Source organism: Rattus norvegicus, chromosome 9 (genome assembly GCF_021556685.1).
Source record: "Rattus norvegicus strain SHRSP/BbbUtx chromosome 9, alternate assembly SHRSP_T2T, whole genome shotgun sequence".
NCBI lineage: Eukaryota > Metazoa > Chordata > Mammalia > Rodentia > Muridae > Rattus > Rattus norvegicus.
In genome coordinates this window covers 90,645,414-90,664,285 of record NC_141542.1, presented here as the reverse complement: position 1 = coordinate 90,664,285, position 18,872 = coordinate 90,645,414, and the positions used below count along the sequence as shown (strand labels likewise).

The window sequence follows — 18,872 nt, the reverse complement described above, 5'->3', positions numbered from 1 at the left end:
CAAGTGACTAGGCATAGAGCCTTCCTGTCCCCACCCTCTGACAATGAGATGCCACTCTGGGCACTGCCTGAATGCTGCCTGGAAAATTGGTTGCCACTGGGCACCAGTTCAGACACAGCTAGTATCCAGGTGCTGGCATGGTGCCACCTTGTTGACAGAAATACCCCATGTGCCACTTCCTTTCCCAGGGGCACATGCACTACCTGGGTGGTGTGCAGTGTACACAGAAGGACTGGGAGGAGTAGAGGGAGCAGAATGTCTCTCAATGGGCCACTCGGGCATTTAAGCCTGTGCAGGTCCTTCTAGAGGCCATCCTGTGCACTGACGGTGTATAGCTGTCTTTCTCTTCCTGGGTGTTGGTGGCATTCGCCTGGCAACAGTGCCCTCAATAGAACCAGTGTGCTTTCTGTATGAGCTGGCTACTTTTGTATCTCTGTGACAGTGAGCTGACAGATAGCACTTGGAGCAATGGTTTATTCGGGTTCATGGTTGGGGAGATATTTCAGTCTCCTGTGATGGGAATAGAGTGATGGGTCAGCTTATTGATGGCAGTGAGTGCGTGATAAAAGCTGTAACATCACTGAAGCCCAGGAAGCAGAGAAAGAAGCAGCAATCAAGGGTGGGCATTTCCTTCAAAGGCCGCCTTCTGAAACTTTCCCACCTACGAATGGTTCCACAGTCCCCCAACCTGATGTCATCATCTGGGGACTGAATGTTCAAAACATGAGCCCGTGAGGGACTCTTGGGTTCAGACCGTAGTGAGATAGTATCCCTGGTTTAAAGTTACAGTCCTAGAGCTATGACTTATTTCCTGTCAGCACAGTGTCAGGAAACATACCTTTCTGAAACCTGGGCACCTGTGGTCACTGCAGGCTGGTTAAGGGCTCAGTCCCACAAAACATGCCTCAGGACACCCATGTGTAATCCTGAGAAACTATTGCCCCCCCCTCAACAACTTTATTTATAAAAAATTAATCTATATGTGTGTGTGTGTGTATTTGTTTGTGGGTGCTGCACACGCATACATGGCATACACATGCCATGATATATGTATGGAGATCAGGGGAATCAATTTTTCTCATTCTACCATGTCTGTGTGTGTGATCACATTTAGGAACTCAGGTTGTCAGGGTTGGTGGCCAGCCTTTATGCACACGCCCTTTATCCACTGATCCATTCCGACCGATGAGAAATACTTTAAAAGGAGTTCACAGTTGATCTCAGCTGTAGGGCCAGCCCAGCCCTGGTTCGAAGGAAGCATGGTGGTGCTCCTTAACAAGAAAGGCTGTGATCCGGCAGAAGAAGGTTAGCTCAGGAAGGCAGATGGTCAATAAAGACTCATGGTGGTCATGGAATAAGGGGACACTGGTCTGGATGGCTCTGATGTGTCTCTGGGCATGTGTGTCCTCACCTCCACAGGAAGCGGTAGACAGGTGAGTACCAAGGCCCCCGTCCAGCACTGTTAGGTGTTCCCACTGTGGGCCTTGGCCCTGGGTGGCCATTTCTACAGGGCAGTGGTTCTGAACCGTTGTGATGCTGCAGGCCCTTCAATACAGTTCCTCATGTAGTGCTGACCCCCAACCAAATATTTATTTTCGTTGCTACTTCATACATGTAATTTTGCTGCTGTTATGGATTGTGATGGAAATAGCTGATATGTGGGATATCTGGTATGTGACCCCTGTGAAAAGGTCATTTACCTCCCACAAAGCGGTCACGACCCACAGGTTGAGAACCACTGTGCTACAGGGGCTTAGTTTGTTTTTCTTAGGCTCGCTTTCGTCTGCGCTGGATGCCGTGATTCCCACCCCAGCGTGGGTATGGATGGTTCCGTGAACTTTTTGTTCTCGGTGTGATGCCCGTGGCTTCCCGAGAAGCTTCGCTTATTTCTCTATGTTTTTTAATTAATTATATCAGGTTTCAGATTTAATTTATTTTATGCTTATGAATATTTTGCCACTGTGCATGCACTTGTGTGCCTGGTGGCTGTGGAGGTTAGAGGAGGGTGTGGAATTCTCTGGAACTGGAGCTACTGTGTGTGATGGGAGTTGAACCCAGGTCCTCCACAAGAGCAGTATGTACTCTAAACTGTCGAGCCATCTCTCCAGCCCCATTTGCTGGTTTCTAATCAGCCTGTGTAGAAGCGGCAGAGTAATGCAGACCCAGCTGCAGATCCGGGATGCTGGGGTCAAGGCTACTTGCATGCAGGGGATGGATGAGCTTTGTCTAGACTGCTTCTCATAGCCTCCATGCTTGACAGCACAGGGAGGCTCAGGGCCTGAGTGAGGGTGGCTGACTCAGTACTGGAGTGGGCTGTCAGACTCCAGGGAAAAAGTCACCGTGTAGGCACACAGGCCCTGGCCGCTCTGCTCTGCTTTAGAAGAGTGAATATTGACAGAGCCGAAGGGAAGCCTCCTCTAAGTGTGCTTCACAAATGACTTTCAGCTTGTGGGTTCCCTACCCTCCAGCTGCCTGTGTATCAGAGCAGGGGAATTCTGAAGCAAAGGTTTCTTGAGATCCACCCAGCCACGCCTGCACTTTCAGGGATGTGGATCCAAGATCACAGCCGAGAAGCAGCAGGGACAGACTGTCCTGCCGGGCTCCTGTTTCCTAGTCAAAGGGCTCTGCCTAAGTTCACCCCTGTTTCCAGGCTCGGTGGCCTGGGCTTCCAGCTTGGGAGTAGGTGGTGAGGACATGGATTAAAGGCAGGCTACCAGTTCCACATTTCATAACTCAGGCGCCACCTCCTGGGTCAGCCCAGGCCACATTCTTTGTTGACCCTTGGAGGCTGTGCTTGATGTCCCTGCTGATACTTTGATGGGAAATTCAGAAAAAGAGGCTTGTGAGGAAAAATGATCAGTGGCAGAATTCTTCAGCTGGGGAAGGAAGAATTTGAGGGATGTTTGCCCTCTGTTCAAGCCACTGGGCTAAATATATTCGTGCATTCTTTTCGTTGAGGCACCGAGTCAATCACTGCTCTGTGTGGCTGCTATGTAGCAGGCAGCGAGCCAGCTCTGGGGAGATAAGCTGTGTTTCTTTATCTCACGACCATTTTCATGAGTGAATCAGAATTATGTGCGGGACATTTTGAAAGGGTGGAACACAGCTTTCTGAGACCTTAGACTCAAGAAGTAACATGTTGGATGGACATGCATGTGGGATGACATTATCTTGGTAAATCCTGGGCAGAGAGTGAAGAAGACAGAAATGGCATACGTGGGCTCTAGGCTCAGATGTCATAACATGTGTCTGTGCGTGCGTGCGTGCATGCGTGCGTGTGTAAAAGCCTAAGGTTAATGAGGGATGTCTTCCTCTGTCACACCCCACTTTGTTTTCTGTGACAAGGTCTCTTGCTGAACCTGGATCTTGTCATTTTGGCTATGCTGGCTGATTACCGACTCCAGGAATCCCTGTTTCCAACTCCCTTCTTTCCTGGTGCTGGGATTGCAGACACTTGTCCCTGCTCCCAGTGGGTTCAAATTCAGGTCCTCATCCTTGAGCAGTAAGCTCTTCACCCACTAAGCCATCTCCCGTCCTCAGATTGTTTGTTTTCCCCTAGAAACTAAAAAACAAAACAAAAAAACAATAAAACGACGGCACAGAACCTGTGCATGGTGTTTGTACATGTGGTCTAGAGTCAGGTTAAACAAGCCTTGAGGGGACAATGTCACATTATTTTTTTACTATTCATAACAGAGCTGAGAGGAAGGCAGTATAGACTCCATTTTATTAACAAAGGGGATTTGATGACTTGCCAGGCCAGTAGGGATGGGGGCAGGGCTGAGAATCTGTATCATTTTGGCATATGGGGGGCTTCCCCTTCCAGTGGGCACACATAGTGCAAGGGGTACCTGAACAACTGAGTGGGGAGGAGGGAAAGACAGCTTGCCATGGTGGATTTGGGAAGGCTTTCAGTGTCTCTATTTGTCCCAGTGGTTCCACGAGGACAGATTTGGCATAAAGGAAAACATTGTTTCTGGGGACTCTGATCTGGTTTTGGAAGCATTAGGGACCGAGGATCTAAGAATGAGTGAGGTCCCAGGGCAGGCAGAAATCTTATCCTGAGGCAGAAGCGCTTGGGGGTTGAGAGGGGGCTACATGTGTCCCATACTAATGCTAGCTCTAGATTTGGGGCTCACAGGGTCTCTTCACTCCCTTCTCCACCACCATGTCTTTTTAAAAAAGATTTATTTATTTATTATATATAAGTACACTGTAGCTGTCTTCAGACACAGCAGAAGAGGGCATCAGATCTCATTACAGATGGTTGTGGGCTACCATGTGTTTGCTGGAATTTGAACTCAGGACCTCTAGAAGAACAGTGTTCTTAACCACTGAGCCATCTCTCCCACCCTACCACCATGTCTTTAATACTGTATGTATGTATATATGTATGTATGTATGTATGTATGTATGTATGTATGTATGTATGTATGTTTTGTGAGCTGGATCACACATGCTAGGCAAGTGTTATACTACAGAGGCCTTCTCTCCACCCCATATGTCTTCATTTTATCAGGGTTGGCAGTACTGGCCTCTTTCCTTCAGCCCAAGGCTTTTTTTTCTAGTGAGAGAGGTGATAGACTTAGGAATATAGGTGAAGAGCATAGTCCCTGACTGCAGAGTAAGTCACCCTTGTATTCCATTGCTCCCAGCCGCCAACAACCACTTGGAATAGGTTTGGGTTCTTGGAATATTCTCCATGAAGTGCCCTCCCTGGCTCCGCTTTTCCTGCCCGCCCCTGCTTGGTGGCCTATGGGTCAGCTGCTCCCTAGGAGACTGGATGGGGAGGAGTCCTGACCACCATCCCCCACCCCACCCCAGGCAAGGAATGTGCAAGGGCAGAGGGAGGTTGAGGTCAAAGACCAATGTGGAACCAACTAAAATTCCCAAGAACTGAAAGGACATGTCCCTTCTCACGTGCCTCCATCCCAGGCAGGTGAGTGTTTTTATTCCACATTGACAGGGAAATGGAGCCCAATAGGCACTGCTGGGGCAGAGTCACTACCTAGGTTGATTGGGCGTGACTCTGTTCCGACTGGGGGTTTTCTCCTAGCTTCTAGTTGGCAGAATATGGGCTTTTTAAAAAGAGAATTTAGCATAGAGCATGGTGCTTACCTAATATGTGGGTTGAGGTCTTGGCAGAAGCCCATGGTTCATTCTAGTAGGTGATTGAAAGGTGCAGGCATAGAGTCCTGTGGGCTCCCTAGCAGGGCGGGAGCTGTCCCTGCCCACCCAGAAGGAGCCAGTACAGCTGGGGATAAATAGAGGATGGGCTGGGTACCTATGCCACCTCATCTTCTCCCTCCCTGTCTCCCTGTCTCCCTCCCTTCCCTGCCAGGGAAGACCTAACCACTCCAGCCAAAGGCCAAAGCCATCTGGAGTCCTGAGTAAGAGACCTGCGGGGAAGCAGGTAAAATATGGCCACTGGATGCAGATAAGGGTGGAGTGGGAGAACGCAGGAAAGATGGTCAGAGCACCAGTGTAGGTTTCAACCTGGGTTTTAAGGAGTAAAGACAGCAGAGAGCATGTATTGGGTGTGACTTCTTAGGCAAAGTGATATCTGGATGGGGCTGGAAGGGAGGCTCATGTGGCTCTGAATTCGTAGGTTAGGTATACTCAGAGGCCTCTGTGCAGGCACTGTGGTTGGTGCTAGGAGCCCTTGACAGGCAAGTGATAGCTGTGGGTTACAGGGCTCTCTGGGTGAGAGGATTGCTGTGTGTCATGGGGAAGCCAGTGGAGCTGTGCTGAGTGGCAGGGATGGTGAGGGACAGGCCACTGGCTTCCCAAGTTTGGATGGCCTTATGACCTGTGAGTAACAGCTGGCTGGAAGGCTATCTGCTGGGTACCTATGCCACCTCTGCCTCATACTGGCTGGGTACTTATGTTCTCCAAATCTTACTGACCTCACACGACTCTTGGCTGTTTTTGTCACTATGGGTGACCACATCGATCTGGCATTTCTCTGGCTCATGTGCTAGTGTCCCCATGAGACTGTGGGTCCCCTTGGATGAGCCAGAACCTATATTGTGAGGTTGGAGACATGGTGCTAGCCACAGCCATAGGCTGACTCTGTGTCCTAAGCAAATTACTCGGCTTCTCTGGGCTGAGGTCAGAGTCAGCACTCTGACCACTGACAAATTCACCTGATACCTAGTTTCCTAAAGAACATCCTGTCGTAAACAGCCAAGGCTGTTGTTCGCAGACACCATCATGCATGACGACTGGCTTGAGTGATTGCGACAGAGACCTTCTGACCTTCCCACCTAAGCTATTTACAGAGAACCTGGCCAGTGCTGTGTCACAGGACCTCAGAGCATTTCCTCCTCCACAGTGCCAGGGTCTGGGGAGGCCAAAGTTCAAACCTCTGTCAGGTTGGCCTGTGACACCCGTGAAGTGAGTGGTGGTAACCTGAGCTGCTAAGGAGTGCTCTGCTGGCTCTCCCCACCAGCCGGCTTCCAGCTCAGCGTGCCCAGCACCTTCAACACCAGGGGTTGGGTGTGGATGGTGGGGAGCCTCTTATGGAGTGTGGTCTGGACAACCAGGTAACTCCCTCCTTCCCAAGCCAGGTTTTCCTCTAGTCCGGGGAGAGCAAGCTATTGATGTATTTGTCTTAACTTTCCTTCATCCGTCTGTCTTGAGGAACTTGGGGAGGGGCTCTCTTAGGTCACTGTAGTCCTGACCCTCAAGGGCTGCAGGGCCTGGCTCTCTCAGGTCAGCAGCATTTCCCAGGCTGGCTGTGGTGAATTTTATGGTTGTGGCAACTAGGCATTTGTGCTTAGATCTTGTCTCTCTGGGGCAACAAAGATAGTGGAGGGATCCTAGGTGGTAGCAATGACATCCACCTCCTCTATATGATAATGTCCCTGGAGAAGCCCAGAACACTGATTCTTGTTCTAGTTTGTATAGGGCCGGTTTCAGGGCTGGCCACTGAGGCCATGGGAACCTGGTTCCGATAGGCCTCAGTCTCATCATCTGTCAAATGGCCTTTCTGTCACTAATGTTACTCTGAACACTAGGTGGGGGATACTGTGTATGAAACCCTTCTGTAGAGGACCTGGCATGTTGGTTGTACCACAGTGGACACAGAATTGTCTGGTTCTATGCAGTCACAGGGCTCTCCAAATCAGTCTTCCTTGGAACGTTGAGTGTGTTGTGCAGACATGGATGGGGCGTCTTGGTAGGAAGGCGTTGGTGAGCGTGCAGTAGCTGGCTGGCACTGGGTATTGCTTGACTAGCAAGCTGGGTGCTATCCCCAGATATGGACGGAGGTGATGACTTTGGGGCTGCTCTAGGAGACTAAGCATCTGGGGACCATGATGGGGCTGGGCAGAAATGAGGCTGCAAAGAGGAGGCCAGTCTTGGACAGGCATCTGAGTTCTTAGGGGGAAGAGCTGGTGGCCCTTTGCAGAGGCAGAGCCTAGAGAAGCAGAGGCACCTGGAAGCCAGTGCTCCCTAAAGCTCGCCTCAGGCTGGGGAGTAAGGGCAAACAGGAGCCTCAGTAAAGCACCCCAGTATCCTGTGGAGGGTTTCCATGCTGACTCTTTTTCCTGCTGGCCTGGGGTATGTGTGTGTGCTGGCCGGGTGTGTGTGTGTGTGTGTGTGTGTGTGTGTGTGTGTGTGTGTGTGCTGTATTTTCTGGTAGGGTGGGTGGATTCCTACCACACCTGTGTTTATTTGTTGTCTCTTTCCTTCTAGAGCCCCGGAGCTATGTGGAGTCTGTTGCAAGGACAGCAGTGGCAGGCCCTCGAGCTCAGGACGTGGAGCCTAAGAGCTTCAGTGCACCAGCCACTCATGCCTATGGCCACGAGACACCCCTGAGAAACGGGACTCCCGGAGGCTCCTTTGTCTCCCCCAGCCCCCTTTCCACAAGCAGTCCCATCCTCAGTGCTGACAGGTAAGCCAGGAATGGGGAGCACAGGGTGAGAATCTGGGCCCGAGGTCTCTGGGATCTGCCTAGACTGAGGATGGGCACAATCTCATGGAGACTGCTACACTTTGAAGGCACTTTCTTGAGGCTTGGGGAGAGAGTATTTCTAGGCACCCAGCTTCATTCTACCTGAGAGAAAGGGACCAGTGAGCAGTCCTTCCTGTGGTTAATCTCCCAGTGGTAGCCTCTAATGTGTGGGAGCTCCAACTCAAGTAGCAGGCTGCCTTCCTCAAAGCTTCAGGCAGTCACCTTTCTGCTGCAGTCTTAAGAATTAAGATTTGCTGGTTCCATTTTTCAGAAGAGGCAGGTGAGGCTCAAAGGGGACGGTAGCTGAGCAGTAGCAGAAACAGGCTTCAACCCACAGGTGTCTGTGTCTGGAGGCTCTCTCGCTCTCGTTCTCGCTCACTTTCGCTCTCACTCTCTCTCTCTCTCCATCTCTCAGACCTGAGTGATAGGCTTAGACAGGAGCTACCTGTGCACAGCGTGGACCAGAAACAGAGTACTTGGGGTACAAAGCAGGAGCAGTTACTTCTAGTCAGGGAAGCTGGGGAGGGGCGGGGTTAAAGGATGGCTCTATGTAGCAGAAACCCAGCAGGATGGCAGGATGTCTTGGGGTGAAGATATAGGTCAGAGGGACAGAGGACTAGGGTGCATGATGTAGGCAGGAGGGCAGCTCAGAGCATCCAACCCATGAGCACTACTCAGGGAGGCGCATCTTGATGGATAGGTGCTACTCGTATCCATCTGAGTGAGCCAGGCAGGGAGAGATTGGGATTCCCAGGGCTGGGTGCACCTTCAGAAGAGTTCCTGCTTGGGGTACACCTGGGAGCTTCGAGGATGAGTGCTGAGAGCGAGACGCCATGTTATGATGGAGAGGTTGAAATGGGTTTGGGCAAGGTCTAGAGGCAGAATGCCAGGCAGGGGAGGACGAAAGCAGCATAAAATACAAGTCTCCATGACAGGGGAGACCCTGCCTGCCCCCTTTCTCTTCTGGAACCCACTGCCCTTGGTGCTGGGACCCCCCAGAGCCTTCAGACTCCAGCTTCCTTCCTTCGCTGGGGTCAGTTTGCTGCTCACACCCACACTGGCCACGCTCTGAGCCCTGCCCAGGCTGACACGAGATGAACCCTTCATCTAGGTACACGCCCTACACTCCCAGTCCACCTTCCTTCCCTCACACAAGGTGGAGGCCACCTGCACCAGGAATGGAGTGGTGGTAGGGGTCCAGTTCTCCCGTTCGCCCTGGTTTCTTCCTCATACTGCCCCTGTACCCAGCTGGCTCCTTCCAGGGTTCCAGAAACTCTAGAACTCCACCATAGGATCCCCCCACTCTCATTACCACCCTTCACCTCTGTGCAACATGGTGCAGCCTGCTGTAGCTCTGCCTTATCCCTTCCTGCCCCTGCCTCTTGCTGGTCCTAGAGCACAGCCTCTTCTACCTGACCCCCAGCTCTGTAATGACATTTCTTTCCCCGGGGCTGCGAAGCATCAGACACTTGCCACCTCCTTCCGGTGGCTGCTTTCCCTGGTCTCTGGGAAACCTTGATCTAGTCTATAACATCCATGAACCAAGTCCTGGGTCCACAGCTTGTACTGACACAGGACCTTCATGCTTGTGCCATTAGGGGTGTGTGTGCTAAAGATAGACTTCAGAATAATCCAAAGTCGCCTGATTCAGGATACTACCCTATGTGACTTTTTTCTTTGCTTTCTGGAGTCACCTAGGAATGAAAGGCCAATTTTAGCACTCCAAGGAAATGATAAAACACCCATTGAAACTGAGTCAAGTTGGCCCCTGATGGGAATAGAGCCAAGTGATGTGACCATCTCTCTTAAGTTTCTGTGGTGCTGAGGGCTTACGCTAGGACAGCTGCCTTTAGTTTCCCTAGGGCTGCTTTGCTATGATTGGCGGGTCAGTAAAGAAAGTGTGGGTTTTGGAATCAGATGCAGCTGAGTTGAAAGCTTGCCTTTTAGACCCCTGTGGTCCTGAGTTTACTCCTTAAGCTCTCTGACCCTCGATTTCTTCTTCTTCTGCCGGCTCCATTATGTAATGAATAAAAGCCCCGACTTCCTCTTCACTGAGTGGAGCTCTTACTGTTCTTAGTGCTTGAAGGATGCTGGCCACTCAGCCGAAGTCCACCCTTTATTAAGAATCATACACTGACCTTTCTACCTGTCATCTCTCTCTCTCTAGCACTTCCGTGGGCAGTTTCCCATCAGCGGGAAGCAGTGACCAGGGTCCCCGGACACCCATCCAGCCCATGCTGGACTCCAGCATTCGCTCAGGCAGCTTGGGGCAGCCGAGCCCTGCAGCCTTGAGTTATCAGAGCTCCTCACCTGTCCCTGTTGGTGGCAGCAGCTACAGCAGCCCTGACTACTCCCTTCAACCATTCAGCTCTTCTCCAGAAAGCCAGGGCCAGCCACATTTCAGTGCGGCCAGCGTCCACATGGTGCCTGGGAGCCCTCAGGCACGACACAGGACAGTGGGCACCAACACTCCACCTAGTCCCGGCTTTGGCCGGCGGGCCATCAACCCCACCATGGCTGCCCCTGGTAGTCCCAGTTTGAGCCACCGACAGGTGATGGGTCCATCTGGTCCAGGTTTCCATGGTAACGTGGTTTCTGGCCACCCAACCAGTGCAACGGTTGCTCCTGGAAGTCCCAGCTTGGGCCGGCACCCAGTGGGAAGCCATCAAGTTCCAGGTCTCCACAGCGGTGTGGTCACTACTCCAGGGAGCCCAAGCCTGGGCCGACACCCTGGGGCCCACCAAGGGAATCTGGTCTCCAGTCTCCATGGCAATGCAGTCATTAGCCCTGGGAGCCCCAGTTTGGGCCGGCACCTGGGTGGGTCTGGATCTGTGGTTCCTGGAAGCCCCAGCTTGGACCGGCATGTAGCTTATGGTGGCTACTCTACCCCTGAGGACCGAAGACCAACACTGTCCCGGCAAAGCAGTGCCTCAGGCTACCAGGCTCCTTCCACACCGTCATTCCCTGTTTCTCCTGCCTACTACCCTGGCCTGAGCAGCCCTGCCACCTCACCCTCGCCAGACTCAGCAGCCTTCCGGCAAGGGAGCCCCACACCAGCCTTACCAGAGAAGCGGAGGATGTCAGTGGGAGACCGGGCAGGCAGTCTCCCCAACTATGCTACCATCAATGGGAAAGTGTCCTCCTCGCCTGTCGCCAATGGCATGGCCAGCCCCAGTGGGAGCAGCACCGTTTCCTTCTCTCACACGCTTCCAGACTTTTCCAAGTACTCGATGCCAGGTGCGTCTCTTCTCTTACATTTCTACTCGCCCAAAAGTCGGGACATCTGTCCAGCCATCCCTTGGCAGATGACTGTGGGTGGGTCATCGACTCGTAGGCCTGAGTTCCTTGTTCTGTAGCAGGGATTGTATCTTTAAAGTATGGCTGGCATAGGGTTGCTGTGATGATGGTGTGCAAGGTGAGGAGGATGGAATAACAAGCAGAAGCGTATGTTGTTTGGATGGCTGTCCCTGTCAGAGCCTCCTATTGAGCGCATGCCGTGTGGCAGCCTGAGCTACGGATTCATTTAAGCCCCCGGCCCACTGTGGAAGTAGGTGTTGTTAACTTTGCTTCATACAGCACTCTAAGGCTCACAGAGTTCCCGTTGCTTGACTGGCACTCATTACACAGTTAACCGATGGCAGAGCTGACTTCCAGTCCAGGGCCACACTGTCCCCAGAGGAGTGCTCTTGGGGCAGAGGAGATGGCTCAGTGGATAAAACACTTGCTGCACCAACATGGGGACCTGAATTTGGATCCTTAGGACCCGTGTGAAAACTGAACACAGGAGTGTCTATAACCTAGCACTCCTGTGTTGGGATAGGAGGTGGAGACAGGAGATTCCCCAAAAGTTTGCAGGCCGGCTAGCCTGGCATATGCAAGAGTGAGCAAGACACCCTGCCTTAAACAAGGTGGCAGGCAAGGAGTGACACCCAAGGTTGTCCTCTGACTCCTACGTGCAGGTGGTGGTGCGCACGCGCGCGCACACACACCACACACACACACACACACACACACACACACACACACGTGTGCGACTTGACACAACTGGGAGACTCCACTGTCCTGGACCACTATGCTGTTTGCCAGCCCCACACGAGTGAACGGTGGGCAGGTGGTGGGTGGGACGGAGTAACGCGAGAGGTGAGGTGTTTTTAGCAGAGCCAAGTCTGAGCAGACCCGCTTCCCACAGGATAAGTTCTTCACCCAAGCCTACTCTTTCTTTCCATGGAGACGGTTTATTCTCCAAACACAGTTCAAGCTTCAGATGATCCACATTTTCTTAACCAGACTCAGGGTGCAGAGACCCCAGAGCTTCTTGTGTCCAAGGAAGATGCAGAAAATTATAAACAGCCTGGGGTGGACCTGAGGCACCCTGGCTCTCTGTCCTGTGTCTTTCCCAGGTCCTTCCAAGCTGCCAGGGACACTTAGAGTGACCCTGCACTCCCCTGCTTCCTGCCGCCTACCAGGGACATCTGGTTCCCAGCCCCGATCCTTGAAGGATGTGAAGTTTCTAGGAGTTAGGACACTTCCTGTTTCCCACCATCTTGCCTACTTAAAATAGCCTTTGGAGTCAACACAGGAAGACACGCGGGATTGCAGTCACATCTGACAGCTCCCTAGATCAACCATGGCTGAGCTTCAGAGGAGGGTCAGGCGCCTACAGCAGATGCGTTCTCTAGCTGTGCAGCCTGGGAAGGGAGCTTAGTCCCCTCAGGCCACTGGAGATGGAGAGAACCAAGGCCCTTAGCTGCAGCTGCAGGCTCCTTCTCCCCTAACTTGGTAGCACCTTCAGCACTATGTCCCCTGCTTCAGTGTCTCACAGAGAACTGTAGAACTGTGAAAGTGGATTTTCCCCTTTTCTTCTTCTTCTGGCCCTGGCCCCTTTGCTTTTTTTCTGCTTTGTGATAAAGGGTGAAAAGTGTTGGTGGAAAGCAAGACTAAGTTCTACAGTCCACAAAGTGGTTCAGTGGTTGCAATTCACAATGACCTGTTAAGTATTTTGTGAAGACCTAAGGTTGAGCTTGGAGGCTCAGAGCACAAAGATAAGGAACTAGGCATGGTAACTCTCATCTATAGTCCCAGCACTGAGGGGAGGAGGAAGGCGCATGACACGTTCCCGGGGAATGCCATAGTTGGACTCAATCTTGTTCAAACAGCTCTACAATGTAATATTCTGATAAAGAGGCTATGGCCTATAAAATACCCGGATAGAGACATCATCTGGCTGTGTGTGAAACGCTATAGATGACCACTAGAGTACTTGCCATTCCCTAGTGGTCTATATGTTGGAGGATAGGAGTAACTTGTGACCTTACTTATGTAGAATGCTACTTTCATTGAGGGGTCAAGAGAGGATGAGCCATGGAGAAAGGCATGGGTCTTCTTGCCCTTGCTCATGGATGGTTGACCGAGGCTGGGAGACGGAGCACAAGGAGAAGGGACTAGAGAGGTCTCAACTTGTGGGAAGGAAGTGGAGAAGGTGTCTTCTAGGCACAGAGAATGGGGTGGGGAAGGGTTTTTCACCAGCTCAATGGATGCCTTGCCAGGTCCTTTAACCAACCAAAAGTCAGGTAACGATTGTGACTAGCAGGAGGCAGACTGGGAGAAGGCAGCTGGGTACCTCCCGCCACGTTCTGTGATATTTGAGGATCCAGTTTTCTGGTTTATTTTTGGGGTGACACACACTTGTTGGCTTAGAATAATGGAAGTAAATTCTGTCATAGCAAAGGCCAGAGATCACAACCCAGATTTGGCAGGGACTCTGATAGAGTACTGTTTTCAGACCCTCTTCACGATTCTGATGATGGCCCTGTGTCTCTTGACTTACAGGTGTCCCTGCTTTCTCCTGGTACAGTCTCCATGTGGCTGCTGTCTCTTTGCCACCTTGAAAGGAACTCATCATATTGTTTTAGGGTTCATCGAAGTCTGGCATGTCTTTGTCTAAATCTGATTGTATCAGCAAGGACCCTCTTTTCAATAAGGCCACATTTATAGGTTCTGGGTGTTAGGGTGTCAACTTCTTTTGGGGAGCATGCCGTTCAATTTTAAAACTTCCTTTGTTTCCTCCCTTAGATAATAGTCCGGAGACACGGGCTAAAGTGAAGTTTGTCCAGGATACTTCCAAGTATTGGTACAAGCCTGAGATCTCCAGAGAGCAGGGTGAGTTGGGGATGGCATTGTTAGCTTAGGGCTCCATCAGAAGACATCATGAACTCCTGCTCATCATGTCTGCCTTGAGCAAGAACTCATTCCTTTTTGCAGTAGGTGGTGGTCTGAGAGATGAGGCTGGGATCAAAGTCAGACAGGAAAAAAAAAACACTTCCTGTGTAGAAGGGGGTTATCAGGAGCAGAGCCTTGGAGAGGTCTAGCAAAGCCTTGGTTTTCTGAGGCAAAGTTATAGGCCAGCCAAGAGCATCTGAAACTATGGTATGGGTGATGATGATGATGATGATGATGGTGGTGGTGGTGGTGGTGGTGATGGTTCAGAATAAAAAAATAAAAAAACCAAGTTTGGAATGTAGGTCTGAAGGTGAAGTTCACCCCAGGATGTCTGGTTATGGGATAAGGACCAGCAAGGAGGGCCTACAGGTCCACTCTTGGATTTTTTTTTTGTAAATGAAGTTATATACCAGTCCCACTCACAATACGCATACTGTCTGCTTCCTGTTGTGTGGCTTGGCTGAATAGCGGCTGCAGACAGCATGGCTGCCAACATTGGGTGGTCCATGGTCATCATCAGAGATATGCACTTTGCGTGGTACGGGAGGACCTACAGGAGTGCTTCCTTACGTCATGACATCAAAGAATGTCATCTCAAGAGGCCAGAGAGTTCTCCAGGTCCATGGGACTCAAGCTAAGTCAGTACTAATGGTTTCTTGATGGCTCTCCTCTTCTGTCTCCTCTCCTTTCAGCCATTGCACTCCTGAAGGATCAGGAGCCAGGGGCCTTCATCATCCGAGACAGCCACTCCTTCCGAGGGGCTTATGGACTGGCCATGAAGGTGTCCTCACCCCCTCCAACCATTACTCAGCAGGGCAAGAAAGGTAGAGTCTTTTCCATGCCAGACTGGGGCTGGGGTTGGAGCTTCTTGCTTTCTTCAGACCCTTGGGTACTGAACAGGGTCCTTATTCACTGGGGCTGGTCCCTGAGAAGCTCTAGGAGACTGAGTGATGGTTTTTGTGACAACAGACCTCTGGGACTTGGTGTATGTGAGGTGGTCCCTGGATGGATGGAGGGGAGTGAATGGTGATTCTCATCCCACGGGACTCTAGCCACCTTGTCTCAGTATCCTTGTCTCCCATCTCATTCTGCTCAATACAGAAGCCATGGGACAGTGTTCGGAGGTGGTAGGAGGGCGCTGTAACAATGAGTGACCAATTTGTTTCTTCTTCAATTCAGGAGACATGACCCATGAGCTGGTGAGGCACTTTCTGATCGAGACAGGCCCTAGAGGAGTCAAGCTCAAGGGCTGTCCCAATGAGCCAAACTTTGGTAAGCATCCTGGCTAGCCATTATGATCTCTGTTCTAGTCCTGGGGGCAGTGGGGGGTGGTCTGACCCAAGTTCTTTCGTCTTGCTGCTGCCAGTCTTCCTGGGCCTGGCTTTGACAGAAGGGAGGAACGGTTGCTGTTTTTTATAAATAAAGTTTTATTGAGACCTGGCCGCACTTTCTAGTTACATAGTGTGGTGTGGCTCCTCCTCTCTGTCAGTTCCCTTTCTGTATTTGTCCTTCTCAGTTGAGATGGACTGTCAGTACATTAAAAATAACAGCAGTAAGAACAGCTGTCCTTCTTGGCCACCAGTATGTGAAAGTCACTATCTAGATGTCATGTTGTTCTGGTGTCATAGCAGTCCTGCATGTTAGCTGTCACTCTCCCCATCTTGCATGTGAAGAATGTGTAAGTGCCACTTACATTCTCTAGTTAAGCGACAGAGGTGGGATTTGATGTCAGTTTTCCTACTCCAACGTTCCGATTGGAGTTCTGTAACTAGAAGGACTTAGGGGACATGGCTGTCAAGGAAAGTAGTTAGGTTCCCTTGTAACTCCCTGTGTAAAGGGGGCAGGTTTACAATTCTGTTGCTGGGGTGGACAAGGAGGGTGGTGATAAAGAAGCTGGAGGCTGGGGTGTGGCTCAGGTCCCAGGTTTGAGCCCCAACACTGCCAGAAAACATTCGGCAGATGCTGGGATGGTGTGGAGTTGAGGTAGGGTTCCTTGTGTCCATGTTTCAGTCTCTCTTAGTTATTCCGCCTGGTTTTCTCCCCGACAGGCTCCCTTTCTGCCCTCGTCTATCAGCACTCCGTCATCCCACTGGCCCTGCCCTGTAAGCTGGTCATTCCAAGCCGAGGTAGGAGATATCCCCTCATGCTCTCTGCCCATAATGGAGCCAGGGTGGAGGCAATACAGGGGACCCCCCTCCCACATCGTCTATTAAAAAAGGGGGGAGGAAATGTTTATTAAAAAGCTTAACTCCAAGAACACCCGTTAATTGATTTGCCAGATTGTTCTCAAAAATATTCTGGTGGTTTAAAAAATCCACACTGAATTCTCAGAACAGGCCTCATCCCAGGGGAGATCTGAGAAGCAGGGGACAGAAACCCAAGGATTATGTCCTGGTACATAAGAGAGACTTCTGCTGCCAGTTGACCATGTCCATTCATCCAGCTTGACACATTGAATTATTGATAACCATTGACCAACATTATTAGCTTAAAAGTTCAAATGCAACTTCAGCGAGTCTAGCAACCACATAATTTAGACACCAATTCAATTATATTTGTGTGGAACTTACAAAATCCATTGATATTTAAATCCTGTAAACCAGCACCTCTCAGAACACAGTGCCTGAAGCTGCTGCTTTGGGGAACTTGCTAAAAGGCAGGGTTTTTCAAATTTTGTCAGAACCTCTGGGTCAGAGCCAGGTCTGGGCTGCAGATCTTCAGTCTGAGCAATTTAGGAGGTCGAGCTAGGTGGATCACAGGTTCAAGACCTGCTTTGACTTGCAGGGTGAGTTTAGGTTCGACTGGGTGACAACACAGAGATCTCAGAATAAAAGGACAAAGAGACGTGGAGATGAAGCCACACAGAGGTGCAGCAGAGCACTGGCCTACGTCTGTGAGACCCAAGGCCGAGCCCCAGTGATAAGAAAATAATGCAGTACAGCTGCGAGCAGGCCCAGCAGTCTGTATCCTAATGCACCTGTATAGCAAAGTGTAGATGCACCGACACAACCATCCCTCAATTCCCCTTCCTCCTCCTCCTCCTCCTCTTCTTTCTTTTTAAAAGTGCCCCCGCCCCCATGTTACATGGACCAGGCTGTCACAATGCTCTGCCTCAGTCCCCAGTGTTCTGAGGTTACTGGCACGTGCCACATTCCAGTTTCTGGCATCTTCAAAAGTTTCTTGTTAAAGTGTAGTTGGAGTAAAGCACGTGTTCTGCGTGGCATACAAAGTCACGTGTGCAGGTGCATATTGTGTGCTGGTTAAATCGAGCTCCTCAGTTCATCCGCCACTTGACTCTAACCCATCCCAGCGTGAGTCTGTGCTGCGTTGGGTGCAGTCACTCACTGGTTCCCACAAAGGCACACTGGTGTAAAATGAAATGCCTGCAGTCCCCAGTGCTCCTCCAAGCCTTGCTATTTGTCACACGCTGGGTTTTTGGAGACCCAGGGACATGGGCACCATCACTGGCATTGTCATCTCATAGACTCTTAGCAGTTACTGCAGAAGGGATTTGAGCTTAGCTCTGCTGGACTCTAGAGCACCCCAGCGGTGTGCTGGGGCCTTGGTATCGTCTTATGTACACAGCGCCGTCTGCCAAGATTCATGGGGAAAGAGTATCTATTTCAGGAAGCATGTGCAGTGCTTGCCTTAGGCCCCGCCAGACTCGTTTAAATTACGGTTGGGTTTTAATTACTAATTGAATTTTTGTTTCAGACCCCACAGATGAATCAAAAGATAGCTCAGGCCCTGCCAACTCAACCACTGACCTGCTGAAGCAAGGAGCAGGCAAGTGTCACCTGAGATAGGACCGATGCCCACGCTTGCCTTGCCCACCCCCCTGCCCTGTCCTGTCCCCTCCCACAGGTGCAAATTGGGATTCATTTCTGTATGCATTTGCATTGGCTCAAGGCTTGCCAGAAATTTGTCTGCGCCTGCCTCTGCACGGTGGTTCTGAGGGATTGTCCCCGACTCCCCACTCTAGCCCCCGTGACTCTCTCTGTCTCCATTTCTTGCAGCTTGCAATGTGCTCTTCATCAATTCTGTGGATATGGAGTCACTCACCGGGCCACAGGCAATTTCCAAAGCCACATCTGAGACTTTGGCTGCTGACCCCACGCCAGCTGCCACCATTGTTCACTTCAAGGTCTCTGCCCAAGGAATCACACTGACTGACAATCAAAGAAAGTAAGCCCTGTCTCCCCTCCCCCCACTTATGCACTTACTCATGCTTTTACTATCCCTGTACCCACTATCCACCTATGCATCCATCCATCTTCCCATCTACCCCCCCACCCACTCATCCGTCCACCCACCTACCCATCTACTCAACCATCCATCTAGCCATCTATCCTTCAACCCATTCATCCATTCACCAACTTACCCACCCTTGCATCCATCCACTTATACATCAGCCACTCATCAAACTATTCCTATACGGGGGTATATATGGGTGCATCCCTCTACCCAACAACCATCCACTCATCTATCCATACTTCTAAAGAGCGGCCTGCTTTGAGCATATATAACACAGCTGAAGAAAAGGCCTTGATTTTAATATTTTAATAGAAGTTTTCACTTTCACACTGTGTTCTCTCTCTCTCTCTCTCTCTCTCTCTCTCTCTCTCTCTCCCTCTCCCCCCTCCCCCAGCCCATTCCCTTCCTCACTTATCATTTCTCGGTGCCAGTTCCCTCCCCA

At 51.0% G+C, this 18,872-nt stretch overlaps 1 protein-coding gene across 50 annotated transcripts in view; it reads left to right on the top strand.

Moving 5' to 3' along the window:
• Tns1 (tensin 1) overlaps nucleotides 1–18,872 on the top strand; it is a 210,925-nt gene that overhangs the window by 185,129 nt on the left and 6,924 nt on the right. For all 50 annotated transcript variants that reach the window (NM_001191810.3, XM_087565347.1, XM_087565345.1 and 47 more), the window contains 8 exon segments: nucleotides 7,699–7,897; nucleotides 10,125–11,194; nucleotides 14,030–14,116; nucleotides 14,869–15,000; nucleotides 15,356–15,448; nucleotides 16,225–16,302; nucleotides 17,891–17,962; nucleotides 18,193–18,361. In NM_001191810.3, coding sequence (NP_001178739.1) covers nucleotides 7,699–7,897; nucleotides 10,125–11,194; nucleotides 14,030–14,116; nucleotides 14,869–15,000; nucleotides 15,356–15,448; nucleotides 16,225–16,302; nucleotides 17,891–17,962; nucleotides 18,193–18,361 — 1,900 coding nt within the window.